This window comes from Cupressus sempervirens, chromosome 1, assembly GCF_028749045.1.
Source record: "Cupressus sempervirens isolate cs-2001-9-10 chromosome 1, ASM2874904v1, whole genome shotgun sequence".
In the NCBI taxonomy this organism is placed as follows: Eukaryota; Viridiplantae; Streptophyta; class Pinopsida; order Cupressales; family Cupressaceae; genus Cupressus; species Cupressus sempervirens.
Window position 1 is genome coordinate 223703308 of NC_143118.1, and position 18908 is coordinate 223722215.

The 18908-nt window shown below is 34.9% G+C and overlaps 1 protein-coding gene across 1 annotated transcript in view; it reads right to left on the minus strand.

Annotated features, from left to right (window-relative positions):
* LOC149576967 (putative NAD(P)H dehydrogenase (quinone) FQR1-like 1) overlaps positions 1-18908 on the minus strand; it is a 154216-nt gene that overhangs the window by 102521 nt on the left and 32787 nt on the right. The window contains exon 2 of the mRNA XM_089821276.1: positions 15978-16071. Within this exon, the coding sequence (XP_089677402.1) occupies positions 15978-16071 (94 nt within the window). The remainder of the gene's footprint in view (positions 1-15977; positions 16072-18908) is intronic.

An 18908-nucleotide genomic window follows, 5' to 3' on the forward strand; every position in this document is an offset into this window, starting at 1 on the left:
AAAGACCAAAAAGGTCTATGGGATTGGAAGTTTACAATAGTGAGGCAAACACCAGCAGGAACACACAAAGGTGTCTGAAAGTAAATGACAAAAACCAAAGCAACAACAACAAAGAAAGAGAGAGAGACAGAGAAAACGCTAAGAGAGACTAGGAGTCATTCTTAGGCGAAAAGAAATCAATCACTGAATGATACACATGCCGATGTGTAGAGGCACTATACTGTCTCTGGCCACTCACAGAGGGGTGTCACTGGTGCAAGTAACCAGAGCGGGATCTCACACATCTGGATAGCCCGGTAGATCTAATAGAGCTAGAAGGCCTTTTCACACCACACAAAGGAGATAATGGTGTAAAAAAGGCAGTAATGAGCTAAGTAGACGAGTGCTGATGTGGAAGCAATGATTGGATCGTGCTATCACGGAGCATACTGGCCTCACGAAGATAAAGTGCAAGACATTTCTAATCATAATAGCTAAAAAAGTCATAGAGAGAGAAGCATTCCCGAAATAGATAGAAGAATCTCCCTCTGATCTCATAGTAAATAGGGCATCGAAAAAGAAAATGAGCCTCAATCTCCACTTCCCCTAAAGTACAAAGCATACAGATCCGCTCCCCACTATCAATATGATGATCAATCTGGGCCCGAAGATGGTGAGATCCAAATCTAAAAGTACCTAAGGAGATCTACAGGGCATGAGACCACCGCCGGGAAAGGTAGGTAGGACAAATAATAATCCCATCAAAAATCTCCAAAAAGTGCTTCGCATAAAAGGACATTCGCGGGCATAACCCGCCAGAAGGGTTAACCCAAGTAGCATCAATGTATCGTCTATAGATGTCAAGCCGAACGTGCTCATTCAACTCCTGTCGAGAGGGGAGAAGATGAGCATGGTCATCAAATGAGAACTGGAAAGGGGGGAGACGATCAATATCAATACCAATCAAACCCAGCAATGAAGAAGCATGTGCATACCAACTGCAAGCACGAGAACCAAACTCAACCTTCACAATAGAAACAGATGAACAATAAGCTAAATAGCAATATCGGTCATGGTCCCCAACATTATCCACAAACCCACAGCGATGAAGGAACCAAACCAAGTCAAAGATGGCCGCGAGACTAAAGGGATGAGCACCAAACTCAGCCAAAATGACACTGTGAGAGTCAACCTGTGACATCTAATGATGTGCCTCAAGAACAAAATCTGAACCCACTCTATCGAAGCCCAATCTGAGCTGAGAAGAGAAGGGCCCCAAACCACAGATCCATAAAGAACAGTCGGCCACACAAGAGAATCTAAGAGAGATAACTTAGACAAGGTTTCCTAGAAGTGATGTCTGAAACACTGTTTCTCAAGCAAAGCAAGAGAACCCATACCCTTATTAACTCTAGGCTGAATAGTTGGTCTCATACTGAAACGTGGACCGGAAAACATAAACCCCAAATAAGTGTAGGATGAAGTGATCTCAATCTCCTGACTTTGAAAAATGAAGTGGAGATGAGAGGTCTTTAAGCAATTAAAGACTATGACCCGAGTCTTACCCAAGTTAATCACAAGCTGTCTCTAATCACAAAATGAAGCCAAGCCATCAAGAAGTCTCTGTAACCTATCTAGAGAGGAAGCAAGGAGATCACAGAAAAATATCTCTTTTACTCATAATAGATATACAATGCTTTCCACTTGATGTGTCTCACAAAACACTAAGGAAATCACATATATTCATTGAAATGAGACTCTTCGCTTCAATTTCCAAATACAAGACTCTTTGCATGACACATTTCTCTCCAACTAATATTATTCAAATATTATCTTAAATATAATCTCCAACTTTTAACACAATATTTCTGTTGTTCAACATATAGCAAAAATAGAGAGATCTCTATTGTAACTACAATCTTCAACACTCTATCTTAGCAAGAGAGAGATCTTTGGTATGGAAGACACACATAGCTGCAACCAGAGAAATGTTATCTCAGCATAGCCTAATTCACCATATAAGCACATAAATTAAAGTCATGAAATCACAAACATGACTTCCACTATGCCTACTCACAAAGGGTGGAATGAAGGCTTTCACCTCAAACTTCTCCCTAAAAAGTATGCATTTTCACCATGCCTACTCGCAGAAGATGGTCCACCATACCTACTCGCAAAGGGTGGAATGAGGGCTTTCACCTCAAACTTCTCCCAGAGAAGAATGCATTTCCACCATGCCTACTCGCTAAGGGTGGTCCACCATGCTGACTCGCAAAGGGTGGAACAAGGGATTTCACCTCGAACTTCTCCCTCTTAGAGAATAACTCATTGTGGTAATATGTATATGAACAACTCCCTCTGAACAGGGACAATTTTGATCACCAGAATTAGACAGTTGATTCCAATTTGACCAAATGAACTTGCATAGAATTTAGACATCTCCCTCTATCACATAACCTCCCTCTGAAGTCGAATATACTGCCTCTGAATATAAATTTAGTCTCATGGCTGCAAGCAATTGTTCCCATTTCTACAGTTAGCATATAATCTCTCATCATCTTGATGCGTCCCACAGCCAAGAGAGATTAATAAAATCAACTTGTCATAAATATCAATGCTAAAAAAAATGTTTTCCAGTTATATAACAAAAATTCATGAACCATACAAAAAGTAGAATACTTATCTCTATGTTAGTGCCAAACCAGAGTCCATTCAACAATTGTTGTAGCCATCTTGCTACAAACATTGATGTCAAACTTTTTCTCTTCTCGTTAGACTGATTCTAGTAACTCTTGGGTATAAATATATATTGGTGTCAAATGACAAAATAATCACCATTGGCTATATAGTGTACACAAATGCACCATTGAAGATGCAGTGACTCTACTGACAGGTGTCGACCTTGATCATGGATGTAAATGCATAACTCTTGTTGTTTATACTATGCATCTCCTTTAGCAATGAGCAACTCACCACAAGTAGTTTCCCTCTTGCTGGTATACAAACTACTCCCAAGTACCCACTCACCACAGTAACCTGTTGATTGTTGTCCCACTTAACTTTGTCGCCTATAAGCTGCAACTCAATATATGTCAACACACTCCAAACATCCCTCCCTATAATCCTATCGTAGTTGCTACAAGCTGTCCATCCAATCATGATAATGCTCTTCCAACAAACCCTGTTGAGAATTAACCTCTATACAAAAATATGATAAACTGTTGATACATAAAAATATATAGCTTGACTTCACATTAGATATTGACAAAAATGAATTTCCTCAATCTTGCACACATGAGACAATCGAACCGAAACAATAAGATTAACGTCATTCCACACATGCATAAGACTTCATCAAGTGTAGAGCTCGCTAAAAAAGCAACTGACATTCTTAAGAGTCTAGACAAATTAAATATGCACCAATTACCTGTGATACATCACCAAAATCATTATGCCATAACCTCTATACACAGAGTTAACATCCAAAAGAAATATTGTTGCTCAAGAGGTTCCATGGTTAAAGATGAGACAACAACAATTACCAAGAGAAGACGAAAAGGAATCCATCTAGAGATAATAGTCTTTTACCATTCATGCAATGAAACTTCAGCAGAAATAAATTGTCTCTTTCATGAGATACGAATGGCATACATATTACATCCTCTATCAATACTTTAATGAAATGTTGGTGCTCATAGACATCCACCATCGGCAAGTAATATGTCATACATATTACATATACACTCGAGCCACCTCATCCATGAAGAAAATACGGTGCCATGTCATGACACGGCTGACTTGAAAGAGGCAACCATAATAAAAGAAACAAATTGATCACCGATAAGGATTCAGTTCGAATAATAATTAGAAAATGTTACAAATAATTGAGTGGTAACTTCCATTGAAGACAAGTCTCAAAAATATGAACAAAGAATAACAAATATGGTCTCGACAGAATACAAGAACCAGCTACTAATGAAATGAGAAATAGGAACCAAAGAATGTAGATGAACATTAACACAAGCGCTTGAACCAAAATATGAAAGAAAACCGATAGCATAGAACCATACAACCTAGTGTAGGAAGCCGGATGACATCTCTGGATGTAAATGAACGAAAGGAAAGATAATCACAGTGGATACTAAGAGAACCGAGAGCTGAAGATTACCATCGAAAGCATAGTAGATAAACTCAAAGAAAGAAAGAAAAAAGATGTTATATATGAATGAAGGAGCTCTCTTGATGCTACCGAAAGAACATAGTAAGAATAATACATATGAAAGAAACTGATACAATAGAGATATTCATGAATTTCTCTCACAGCTATCATAATCAATAGCAATCACAATTGGCCTTATATGCTCTCCGTTATTGCTGTAATCAAACTTGTCTTTGATTCCATGTTGATGTTTTGTCCAAAAAATAGCGATAACTGGCAATAAGAAAATTACAACAAAAATGCATAGAAGACACGAGATTATCCTAGGAAAACCCTTCCACTTGAAGGGAAAAACCTAGTCACACAAGCAACATATCTCTTTTATTCATAATAAATATAAAAGTGCAATGCTTTCCACTTGATGTCTCTCACAAAACACTAAGCATCACATGTATAAATTGAAATGAGACTTCATATTACACCCAAAGGTCTCTTCAATTTCCAAATACATGACTCTTTGCATGACACATATGCCTTTCCAAGTAATACCAGTTGTTGACACAACATTTCCTCTATTTCAACATATGGCAAAATCAGAAATAAAGATTGTAAAGAACCCCAACCAGTTCTAACTTCATTTCTAGTGGTTTCACATTTTTGTCAAACACTTATCATGCAAGCTCTAATACCACTGTAATGAGCCCTGTTGGCTCACTCTGAAACTATGATGAAGAAGTCTCTTTCTTCATTTTCAAGTTTCATAACTTTTTTTTGAGTTTTGCAATATGTAGTTTTTGGGAATTTTTCAAACATAAGAGAAATGACAAACTTGAAATGCACAAGAAACTATAACAATTCAAATCCTGCTTATTTTCTATCATTCACTTGCAAATTTTTACAATGGAAAATGTAATATGCAATTATCAATTGTATAAAGAACCCAGCAAGAAAGATGATCAAACTTGAGCACTGAAAATTGTTCACATCAATCAATGCAGCCTTGAATTGCAAACACTGCCTCTAGGATAATAACCTCAGCCTTCATAAGAGCAACGTCACCATGTGGGAAGTGATTGCACCTGTAGTAAACCAAACACTGCTATAGAAGATGATAATATGCAGCCAGTAAATGATACATGCTGCCAGCAACCCAGATGCAACATATAGAGTTGGAATGCAGGTCCAAGGTATGAAATTGCAGCTATGTAATGCAGATCGCTGCCACTATAAAGCTCTTCAAAACAACACCAAACTTGTGATATGTTTGCAGAGAAATACCCACGCTGAATTATAACTGTTCTACCTCCAACGCAACAGTAGATATGATTGAATGATATACATAATCACCAAAAAAATGCAGATTAAATACTCAGTAGATAAAAGACAATTCACCTAGCATTTCACAAATTCAAAGTGTTGAAATGGTGAAGAATTCACAATTCTCCAACAATGTTAAAACTGTTATTTCAATCTCTTCTCCAAACACAAAAGTGCACATTAAATAATATACAATAGAATGATCAATCCTTCTCATGGAGTGCTTTTTATAATACTAAGAAGCCAAAACTTCACCATCACACCAAATGCCATGTCGCTTCTTAGATACACCTTTCACTTAAAAGCCCTTTATGTTATACTTAGGCAAATATTTGAATAATATAATTTATTAACTCCCTTTGGCTCCAAAAATGGCATTTTCACCAATATTATGATATTCTGACACACGCGATCATTGTTTCTTGTGCCCAAGATTTAAATCTCTTCAACTTAGTTCCAAAGAGCTATAACACTAAAGTGACCAATATACAATACCAACAAAAATAGCAACTTTAGCATATTTAATTAAAAAATAATCATAATTCACCCATCTTGCTAAAATGACTAAAGATGCATCGGAATCAAAATCTGATAGCACAAGAGTGATCCTAATGAAAGAAGACGATGAATGAATCTAATGGGGTGACTTACTGAAAATAGACACTCCCTCCAAGATTCTTGTAGCCCAAACTAGAAGCCAGAAGTAAAAATTGAGAGCATCATTCAACTCCTCTAACTCTGCTGAGCTCATCCTAGCCGTTTATTGACTTACTATAAATAGTAAGTCCCACCAAACAGAACCATAACTCTTAACAGGATCCTCTAATCACTAGTATTAGCCTACAAGGACTCGGTAATAGGCTAAATCCATCCATTATCATCGTCAAGCTAAAAGGGGGACATTACAAAGATCTCTATCGCAGCTACAATTTTCAACACTAATTGAAGCATATGGAAGCAAACTAGCATTACACGGGCAGCTACCATTAAGGAAACGATACGAGATGACTCTTGGTGGGATTGTCTTGAGTACCTTTAAGATTCACTTAGCCTTTATTGAGCATGATCTAATACACTTATGTGGATAGGTCTTGCTTGGGTAAGGTATGTGATGGCATTGACACCACAAATAAGGATAAGAAAAATCATAAATGAGAAAGTACAAGATCCTAAAGAAGCATTCTTCAAGGAACTATAGAAAATCATGGTGTAGACAAAATAAAATGACCACGCCTTTGCATCTCTTTACCTTTGCATGAACCCCAAGTACTACAGTCAAAAGATCCTTAATGAGAGTGGCACTAAAGTTGCCCAAAGATCTTGAAGTTACTCATGGCTACAAGGATGCCTTTCATATACTCTTTCCCGATCCTATACAACCTCCAGTGAGGTTTGAATCCAAAAGTTTCATAAGCATTGATGCTTGTGGTCTTGACATTCTTGAAGACAAGAAAGATGTCGATGCTCATAAATGGTGGTACTTTTATGGAGAAATATACCAACACCTACAATTTGTTGCCATCAAGTTTATTTCACAAATAAGTTCTTAACTCTTAAGCTTCTGATTTCTAAATTCTTGTTGATGAATATTGAATTTATATTTAAAATGTTTATTCATAACTATTAACTCTCTGATTTCAATATTGAAAATCTTGATAGGTTGCTAGCTCATCATCATCCGAGAGGAATTTGAGCACACACTTCACCCACTCGATAAAACACAATAGACTACATTCAAAAAAGATGGAAGACTTGATCTATGTGCGACTTGAGACTCCTAACACACAAAGACAATACCTACAAGAAAGGGGAGTCAAAGCATTGGGATGTTGAACCAGAGCGTGTAGAGTTGGATGATTCAATAGCCCTCCTTGACGCACTTGTAGTTGATGATGATGATCACAAACTAGCAAGTGATATTAAAACTATTCCTGAGGCTAAGATTCTAGTACCAGTTCCAGTGACATTGTGTGTGCTTCTAATCTACTAGCACAGGAGGAGGAGGATATGTTTGATGACTTTTGATGATATCCGATCAGTGATGGTTGCTTATTATGTTCAAATTATTATTTTTGAACTGAAACATTGATATGGTGGTGCATTTTGGCATTTTCCTATGTCATATGGTCTAAAACATTAATATGTATGGTTGTGTACTTTGTTATATTGCTTTACTATTAGCATAGTGATGTATGAACTTATTTGTTGTGTGTATACATAAATAATTTTTTTAAACATGCTTTTGTCCAAACAAACATAAAATTAACTCAAACTTACCCAAAAAAAAAATTGAACGAATCTCAAACCCGAATTAGAATGCAAACACGCCCTGGCAACTTAGCCTACAGGCTCTTTTAAAAAAATGATACTTCAATGTTCATTTGAAACATTCATTAAAGTAGAGAAAGCATAACCAATAGTAGTAATAGAAGCAACACCAAACCAATGTTTTCAAATGCAACATAGATGCTCAACATGAATGTTGGCCATAACAATACCAAAATCATTTATTGGAATCTTGATCTATTTAGAATGCCTATAAAAATCTGTTTTTATATCACATATAGAGAGGGGTGTTGGCAATAGTATTGATCATAGTTGGCACGCTCGGTGACATGAGTTAGTTGCCAATTCACTTGCTAGAAAAAATCACCTGCAGCTATTGAAACACAAAAACTGACTAACATGTGCCAAAAACATGTCAAGCCACCCATTTTTTCTGCCTATAAATGCATGAACACCGTCACAATTCTTCACACAGCAGTTGAAGAACAAACTTGAGCTGATTGAAAGGATTTCTAGGCAAATTTGAAGAATTGAAAAGGTCACTAAAAAAAATTCCAGCATTTAAATTCATTCTAACAACTAGAATCTAGGATGTAGGCCATGAAACTATCAAATTTCCTAAAACGCTAAAACCTAGTAGAATTTTGAAATATTCACTTCGAAATAATTGGATTTATCACCACTTTCATACATTCATACTAAATTATAATTTTTAATTCAACCTATTTAGGAATCAAATGATTAAGTTGAATTTATGTTGATTTAAATTGATTTATGTTAACTTATATGAATTAACATAGGCAAAATTTATTTTTCAATTTACGATAATTTTTTTATATTTACGAATTAAAATAATGTATTTACAATTTTTACTTGTGGATTAACTGTTGGATACAATTGCAAAAGAGAGACCTTTAGATCTGAATTATGCTCAAGCTTAGCTCAATCAACACCAGTTATATGAATTTATCCATCAAGAGCAACATCAAGGAGGTATAAATTGTCTCAAATACCATCTTGCAGACATTACTCATTGTGATGCCAATCCTTGTATCAACATCACATAAGAAATCAATGTAAGATGAATGCACACCTTGCATCGGCAAAAGAAAAAAATTGCAAGGGGAGAAGACAAGGGCAGCCATAGCAAAATCCGTAGCTAGTGGTCAGGGTCCTCAAAAGCAAGCAGAAATAAATGAAGAAAAAACACTCAAAGGCATATTGAGTTTCCTTCATGGTCCATGCTGAAAAGAACATTAATATCCTCCTCATCCACTTCAAATAGAGCACCTACAGACACACCACATAGCTTTTTAGTTTTTTGTATCCAGCAACATGCCTGGAGCACAACTATCATTAGAATGTATTGGGAGAAAAAGGGAGATGCATCAACAAAAAGATAAGATGTGTCAATTTTTTGTTAACTGAAAACCTTCCTTTCAATGTCGTGAGCTCTCCTTATTGGGAGAATCCGGTAACTACATTGATAATTGTAGAAAAGGATCTGAGGCAACTTCACAAAGGTACTTAAGTAGGAGATTGGTAAACATATGCAGATTGGATTTTATGCTAAATGTACGCTGATTTATTTACAATAATTAATGTTGAATTTAAGCTAATTGCGTACATTCATTTTGTACTTGTAGTTTGTTTACGATGCATAATGCCTTCACCAGATTGTGTAGGCTTCTAACCATCTGTGTATGTCTAGGGAGCGTAATGCCTTCATCAGATTGTGTAGCAAGGAAATATTGGTGTTGAATGATTCCAGAACTATAAATGACTGAAACAGTTACCATACATAACAAACTAGCTTCTCGTGTTATTCCAGTTCTACGATGCACCCAGAATATCATCTGTACTTGTAGTCAAACAGAAGATTACAATTTTTTAATACAATCACAGGTTATCAACCTTATAAGCTTCTCCACTTATAGGGTCCACTGTCAATTTGGGATTCTGTAATGTCCCCGAATTATGAATATCAAAATTTTCCCTAGATTGCAATTTTTGTCAAAACAAGTAGGTTTTAGAGATACCTTTCACTTTGATTGAAGCCCTGCAGCACTAATACAATTATTTATATTCATAATTCAAAGTTATATTTCTCTAATTAGAAATAAGCTTATATTAGGAATGCAAGTCAAATCAATGAATTGTTAGAATTAACTTTAAGATGACACAACCATAGAAGTGACAAGGTAGGATGAATTGATGAGGAGACCCCCTACCCTAGGCCCAAGAGTCAAAATACCATACCTCTTGGCTTCATATAGCCCATGTCATACATACAAGGAAGCATACCTTGTGTGGAGTCCTATCACCTTTTTCCTCCATCTTGCCACTCCCATATTGCTTCAAATAATTGAGCGCCCATTTACCATGATAAGATTATGAGAAACATTCACAACAGGGTGCCTGGAAAGTCCCTCCTGTCTAAGCCCAAAGGCAGTCCCCTTGTCTCCCTTTGGCCCCATGGGAATCCCTAATCACATAAGATGAGGTGGTGTGCTTAAAAGGTGACCTTGTCACCGTTTTCCCACCTGTGATCCCCTCAGTTCCCCTACCATGGCTAGTTGCAGCAGACAGAAAACATACATGATATTTCCTACATAAATTCTATATTAAAATATTCATGAATCAGCAAAAAAATGCATATTAGATCATGGGTATGCAGATGTATAGATAAGTATGTATGTATATCTACATACAACCAGTCCCATGCTAACATTATATCTCTGAAACCCATACAGAATTCAAATAGAGAACAGTCATCAAACTGCTTTCTATGCAATATATATATATATATATGATGTGATACTCATACCCAGGGATCCCCAATCAAACTTATTCTTCTTATTAATGTCTTTTCTCTTGTCTTCTGATGATGCCTCCCATTGAAGGAACCTCTACCTTTTTATATCTTAATGCTTATATATGAAGAGGTGTATCTTTTTGAGAAGTGCTGTTCATTTGAAAAAGACGCATCTTTTCATTAACATGCTCCTTTACAGTTCATTGATGCTTTTCTTTTACTTTGATTGCTATCTAATTATTCTCCCTAACCACTGCATCGTGTACCTTAATCACTATTTTATCCCTTTACACCTTATTTTATTACTTTATTTCTATGTGTTAGTTTCCAGTGCTCACTTCATGGGACAATTCCTTTATTTGCAATCAATATTCTGTTGAAGATAGTAGCTGCGATAGAGATCTTTATCTCTGGAAATATGAACGTCATTACCGTTATTGTCATCTTCAGCTGAAAAGGACACTTAAGTTTAATTTGTAATATTATAAATGTAAATGACATGTGTCGTTCACATGCATTGAGGCATGAATATTCGAAGAGTCATATTTAATTATAAGAGTTATGAGAAACTCAAGAGATCTTCGGTTAGATTATGAAGAGTCTCTTTTGTTGTTATATATTCGCCTCATACGATAAGCATTGTACACTTGAACTTTTATTATCAATAAAGATATATTTTGTTGTGTGGTTGGGTTTTTCCCTTCATTCTCGAAGGGTTTTCTCAAGATATTTCTAGTGTTCTTTGTTTCAATTTTTCTCTTTCTTACTGCTGGTTATTATCTTTGATTTCTGGGCTATAATTTCAACATGGTATCAGAGCCTATTTTTAGATTTTAGTGATATAAGAGTGATAAAGATGTATTTCTATTGGAGAGTCCAAGTCTGTATTGATTTTATGTTGATCCAGTTGTTTGATTCTGAACAGTTTGTTTGAGTGCTCAACGTATATCATTCATTCTGAAGTTTCATTACAAACGTTATTTTCTTGTTCTTCCAATATAATTTGTTCTTCCAGTATAATCACTGCTGATGTTTAATGTCAATCTTGTATGTTTTCGTCTCCTTCAATGCCATATTTCTTGTGGTAAAAGACTAACATTTTGATTTATTTTATCCTTCTTCAATAGCATTGCATTATTATTATGAGTCATCAGAGTTTAATGTGAATTTGACAGGTCAATTTGATAGTGATAGTCTCTTGGTCTTTTATTCACCGCTTCAATGTGTTATTGAATAAGTTGAGGATGCATCTTCTCTATTGTTAGATACTAATGACGTCTTGTTTTTACTGATTATTTTGCATGAGTATTATAGGAATTATAAAGGACCGTGAAGTGTCGGTATAGTTTTGTTTATTGTTTTATTTTATTTTTTTAACCAATCAAGGCTTCACTTTATATCGTACTTGGTAACATTGTATTGAATTCACTGTGCCATTTGTAATTATGTTCAAATGACATCGCTCACATTCCCTATCATATTCATTTTAATATTTTTTTTGTCTTTTGTGTTGTCGGATGTTATTGGAGTAGTTGTGTATATCGATTCTGAAAGAAATGACAAGATAGAGCAAGGAACAAGAAACAATCCGAGTAAGTTAAGTGTGAAACAATATTACCATGAGATAAGCAAAATCCAAGAGCATACACCAAGATGGTTCAACAATGGAGACAAGGATTTATAAGGGGAAAGCAAAGAAAACCCCTTGTGAGTATTATGAATGAAGGCAAATGCCTAGAGAAGAGAGAGAGAGAGAGAGAGTTGGAGCAAAATAGCTCAATACAATAACATCAATATGATGTGTAAAGAAGAAAGAAAGAGGAGCATCTCTTTTAAAGAGATGAGAAAGGAGTTGCATGTGTTCGCATGTGTAACTCTCATTTCTATGAATGCCACATTCATAATAGGTGTGTGCAAAGTGTCACAATCCTCTTAAGGAGGATAAACTAAATTTCTTAATAAAGGAATTATAAAAATGAGTTGTCCTCGCATGTGGAATAAAGGACAAATAATGACATGTCCTCCACATGTGTACAATAGGACAAACTACATTTAGGGATCCTTGGAATATCCCAATTAAATACATCCAAGGGAAGATTAATGTTTCTAACAGATTCTTTATGACATATGGGCATACCATTTTAAAAGGAACAAGCAAATATTTTGGTGAAAAAATCTAGAGACGTTATCTGTCTACCCCAGATATAGAATCTGTGCCTGAATTGTTGGGCATCTGTATGTTTTAATCACTATATTGTCTCTTCATTCAGTCATGTCATTTCACCTTTCTTGATGGAGCTTTTGCGCATTAGGAGCATTACGCTTGCCGTTCTCGCAACAAAAGAAATCATGTTAAGTCTTATGTTTGAGCTAGTCAATCACTTTTGCACATTTTATGACACGATTGTGATAAAAGAACTAAGGCAGAGTTATTTTTTAAAGTGTAAAGATAAGTTTTAATTTCTATGTATTATGTTTATTCTTGGCTTTATTAACATATCTCATGCCACCTCCATCTATCTTTTTTCCCTTCGGTTTCTCTTTCTCTTCGTATCGTCAACTTTTGTTTCTTTCGTTATCTTTCTTGGGTGAAGTGGAGTCTTTCGTCGGTTTTCATTCTTTGATGCGTTTATTCATATTTTTTATAATCGGTTTTCAACTTGATTGTGTATTTCTCTCGTATTGGCTCTTACATTTTATTGCAATATCTTCTCAATTTTTTATTGAATCTCATAAGCTCTACTCATCTTTGACTATGTGTGCAATTCGAAAGGGCAGGAAATAATATTATTATAGTAAAGATGAAGCTTCTCCTGTATCCAAAGAATCTCATAGAAATCTTGAAGATGAAAAGTCAGAGAAAAGTGAAGATGAATTTTCTTCTTGGCCTAAAGATGAAGAAGGGCTGGGGTTTCCCCTATCTGAATTCTTTAATATTATTCTTATTTATGTAAGGAAGGTTGATTTAGATTAATCATGTTGTGTGGTGATCCATCAAACAAATGCATATTCAAGATAAAATTGGACTAGTCTACTTTATATAAGAAAGTGCAGGTCGCTCTCAAGTTGCAGGAGGTAAATAAAATGGAGACAAATATTGCATCATTTTCATACAACCGGAGAAAGATATGGAAATCTACTCTAAGAAATCAAGAGATAAGTTTTCATTTTAAACATTGATTGTCTAATCCAATCTTAAGTCATATGAAATGGTTACATATATTACTTCTAGTGCTATATGTGGGTGCATGCATGATCAAGATGATTATTCTTCAAATAGATAAATATTCTGAGTTATATTTGGGAAGTATGTTTAAATTTTTTATTGTAGGGTGCATCAAGATTTGAATTAGAGCTCAAGGGGAGATGTTGAGCTTTAAAGGGAGATGTTGAGCTTTAAAGGGAGCTTTAAGTATTCGGAGGGAATTTTCATGCATATTCTTTTGTGATATTTGCTTACAAAATGATCAAATATTGAGTAATTTATGATTATTTTTTGTAAAATTCTGAGTTTTGTGATCTCTGATTTTGATTTTTTTTTAAGGATGGATACTTGAGGAAGCCATTTTTTTGACAATGAGAGGACTGTCCTAGCTGAAAGAAGAATCACTCAGATTATTCTTTTAGGATTATAATGGAGTTTGCTGAAGAAATTTCTCTTGATGACATGCATGGTGTTTTCTTGCAACTTATTTTTGAGTTGTCATTTCACTAGGAATAGTGAATATTCTAATATTGATTCCTATTAGAATTGTCATTAATGTCTACTTTCGTTGCAGGAGAAAAGCAATGATTAAGAGGGAGATGTTTTTAGCTTCAGAAGGAGGCTACATAATTAAGAGGGAGTACTAATGGAATTCCCACCATTCTCGTATATGCTTGTGATGCTTATAGGATTTGTAAAATCTGAGACTTAAATGGAACTAAGTCTTGTTTTTATGCACATTTTTATTCTTGTGTAAAAAAATTTGTAAGATCAGCTATGATAACTCTTTCACTATGCGATAGTGAACATCATGTTGAGAGAGTCCATGATGTTATCACATTGAGAGATTCCGTGATGGGAGTTGGATGTCATGTTGAGAGATTCCATGACAATTCACGTTAAGAGAATCCATGAATAAAGGCTTAGTTGCAAGTCTTGCAAATCTTTTCATGTTGAGTGATTCCATGAATATGAGTAATTGTTACAGGTTTTCATGTTGAGTGATTCCATGAATATGAGTAATTGTTTTAGGGTTTCATGTTGAGTGATTCCATGAATATGAGTAATTGTTACAGGTTTTCATGTTGAGTAATTCCATGAATATAAGGAATTGTTACATGTTTTCATATTGTTACAGGTTTTTATAAGATATATGGAATGAGATTTTATCATTGACATTCTAGTTGCAGTCTTGTGTGATTGTTCAGCTAAAGATCTCTCTCTGGCTAAGAGGGAGTGTTGAAGATAGTAGCTGCGATAGAGATCTTTATCTCTGGAAATATGACTGTTATTACCGTTATTGTCATCTTCAGCTGAAAAGGACACTTAAAGTTTAATTTGTAATATTATAAATGTAAATGACATGTGTCATTCACATGCATTGAGGCATGAATATTCAAAGAGTCATATTTAATTATAAGAGTTATGAGAAACTCAAGAGATCTTCGGTTAGAATATGAAGAGTCTCTTTTGTTGTTATATATTCGCATCATGCGATAAGCATTGTACACTTGAACTTCTATTATCAATAAAGATATATTTTGTTGTGTGGCTGGGTTTTTCCCTTCATTCTCGAAGGGTTTTCCCAAGATATTTCTGGTGTTCTTTGTTTCAGTTTTTCTCTTTCTTATTGCTGGTTATTATCTTTGATTTCTGGGCTATAGTTTTAACATATTCAATTTGACTTCATTTTATAATCAACTATTGATATTGCTGTTGTTAACTCCAATGAGAATTGATTACCTTCTTACATACTCTCGCTGCATTGTATTTTCATATAAATCACTGCATATTAGATAGAGTCAGTATCTTTCCTTGGCACTATTAAGATGCAGAAAATTGTAAAGTCTTCTGGAGTAAAACAAGTTTGAAATTTTATTTGCTAATTAATTCATCTGCAGACGGGGTCATGACAAATTCACATAACACTTTGTAATTTAAAATTTTCACTATACAATCTGATGTTTCTTCAAAATGAATTCCTTGTCTACTAATTAAGTTCAAGTTTTAAAAATATTACAAATGTCCAATAACATGAAAACCCATATAAACAAAAGATGCCGGTGTTGCTAAAAATCATTATTCAAATCATCATCAGACTTAATGGAATCTACTAGATTACTTTCTCTGCATATAACTGTGTCACTTGCAAACATTGTGTCGTTTTCCAACAATTTCTTCTGAAACATGAAACAAAACTGTTTTAGAAAGCAAACCTGCCATAATGTAGCCTCTACACCTTCTACAGAATCTGAGCCCTTTTTAATCTCTTCTGCAAGCTTCTCCACATGTCCATACATTGAATAGTACCTGAAACAATAATTATTTAGTAAAGAACATTAAATTCAAAGAGGTAGAATGACAGCCAAATGCACTTTTACCAATGCCTTATTTATCAAGGTACAGGCAGCTTTAATTTAGTATGCCTTATAAGCAATTACACAATGCACAATTACCACCATCATTAACATAATTTCACTGCCAAAGAAAATCCTTTGGCTTGTCAATTTAAAACCGAAAAATACTCTCCATCTTTCTGAAAATTGATGTTTCTGCTAATAGCTGTGTAAGCATATGCTCCTTGTTGGACACAAATAGTACTCAAGTCTTGATGACATTAAAGATTCCATTGGGAGCCCAAAATTGGCAAACAATGTCTTGTAAAGATTTATGATTGCAGAAATAAATATTTGACACACCACACATAGCCTCCAAAAAATAGGATGTATTGGGAAAAAGTCAAAGGCTCTAAGACAAAAAGAGAATGATTACAGCAATTAATATTTCTGACACACTTATTGTACATAGCCTCTAAAAAAAGGATGTATTGGGAAAAAGTCAAAGGGCCTCTTGAAGCCAAAAAAAACACTCTTCAAAAGATAACTGTGAGCCTCCACTTAATGTCACAAACAGTAAACAAGTAGTAATAGTCTAAAAGTCTCTTTTGAAGCCTGCCTTAGCCATTGTTCCAAGGTGACCACACTTAAAGTGCTCAGACAGTTCATACCAACTGCATGAAAATTGGTAAATGTGTGTCCAATCATAAGAGTTCTGCAATTATTTGTGTTTAGAGTGTTTTTCTACTTGTGAATACAATGAATGATATTGTTAAAGTTTCGGATCGCTGCAAATGTATTTGCACTACCTGTACAGTATGTACTTTCCAAAGGCAGTGATCTCTTATATTTATATGGAGAATGAGTCAAGAATAGGTATGTCCCTTCATGGGACATGTCTATTCATTAGCATATATATATATATATATATATATATATATATAAGTGCATATATACATCTCATATATACTACACACACACACACACACACACATCTTTGCTAGTATTTATCCAACTGAAGCTACAAAACATCAACACTCCCTCTTAGCTAGGGAGGATAAACATAGGAACAAGCATTACCTCAACGTAATATTAGAAATGACAATCTTGTGGATGTATTTGATCAAGAAGATATCCACCATTTAGATATCATCTCATGATATGAAGAGCAATGGCCTCCTAAATGTCAAGTCACAAGAAATTCACCAAGTACTCTTTGAGCAATGGCCTCTTGAACGTCAAGTTGCAAGATATTCACCAAGTACTATGAGTAATGGCCTCCTAAACATCAAATCACGTGATATTCACCAAGTACTCTGAGTAATGGCCTCTTGAACATCAATTTGCATAATATTCACCAAGTAGTCAAAATGATCATAAGATATGTGCACACGCATTTTCAATAATCCTTACCATATGAATATTCATGGTTTGTTTAAGGAACTTAATCCACCATGCAATTTTTCATCTATCATGATCTACTTAGACATCATAAGATGTCCATCACAAGAGAAGGTCATGGTCTATGCAAGGAACTTAATCCACCATGCAAGTTATCATCTATCATGATTTGTCTCAGACCCATAAAATGTCCATCACAATAGAAGGTTAAGTTATTGAAAGATCATCGCCTTTCAATAACTTTAACAAATGCAAGTGATAATCATTTGGAAGTCGTCACTTCCTCATGATGTACACTGGGGGCATGCCCAAATAATCATGAAATAGCACTCATGAATCATGGTCCACTGACTGCTACAATTTCTAGAGAACAACAGAGATCATCAAAGTTGAATGAATCATATCCTCTATTTGCTCCCTCTCTTTCAAGGTTTCCTTTGATAAAGCGTCAAGACTCCCTCTTAAAATCAATTTCCCTCTTCCTGTAAGCAGAACATCCTCAGAGAGAAAGATCAAGGCAAATAACTCGTATAGTACATATAGAATAAATAAGAGAGACTAATATAATACTCAATATAAGATCTTTCCACTAAAACGTAGATAATTATAAACTAATGTCATTCCCTCTTTTCCTACTTTGAGAATGATCCTCATTATTCCAATATAATATAGATAAATATCTAGTTTAAATATATAAGATCATTCCAATATATAATATAGATAAATATCTAGTTTTAATAAATCTAATTAACTAGTCACATCCTATTTAATATTATATCCATGAAAACAAATTCATAATCCTATCGTTGCTTAATGTGGCATACTTGCAAATGCCATGTTCACTTACCTTTACCCTTTGGTGATGTGGACCCTATCTGATCCTTAAGTGTTGAATTCCTTTTAATTACCCCTCCTTACACCTTGCTTGACGTGCAGCTCAAAGCTGAGTAAGGTGTTGGGGTTATTATGTCCATGTTGGTAGAGCCAAGACCAAAGGAATACTTCGGTGAGAAAAAATTTAATGATATTCGAAAGGAAGGAAGGTAGATCAGAAAAACAGATCAAATAGGATAAATCCAAAAAGGACTTACACTGACCACAATTAGGAAGAGACGTGGGACTGCATAAATTTATTGAGGGAGAATAAAAAGGAATATACATCAAAAAGGAAAAGATCAAGAGGATGGGAACCCTTAAGAGTTCTTGAATTATTTGTGTTTAAAGTATTTTTCTACTTGTGAATAGAATGAATGATATGAAAATATCAAGAGGATGGGAACCCTAGAATACAAGATACTTACAAAGCTCTACTAGAAGAAAAGGCCAACAAACCCACACAATAACTGAGAAACTCAAACAAGAGCCCTTGACAGTATTCTTTTGTAGTATAGATGGCTTAAACAAAGTTCT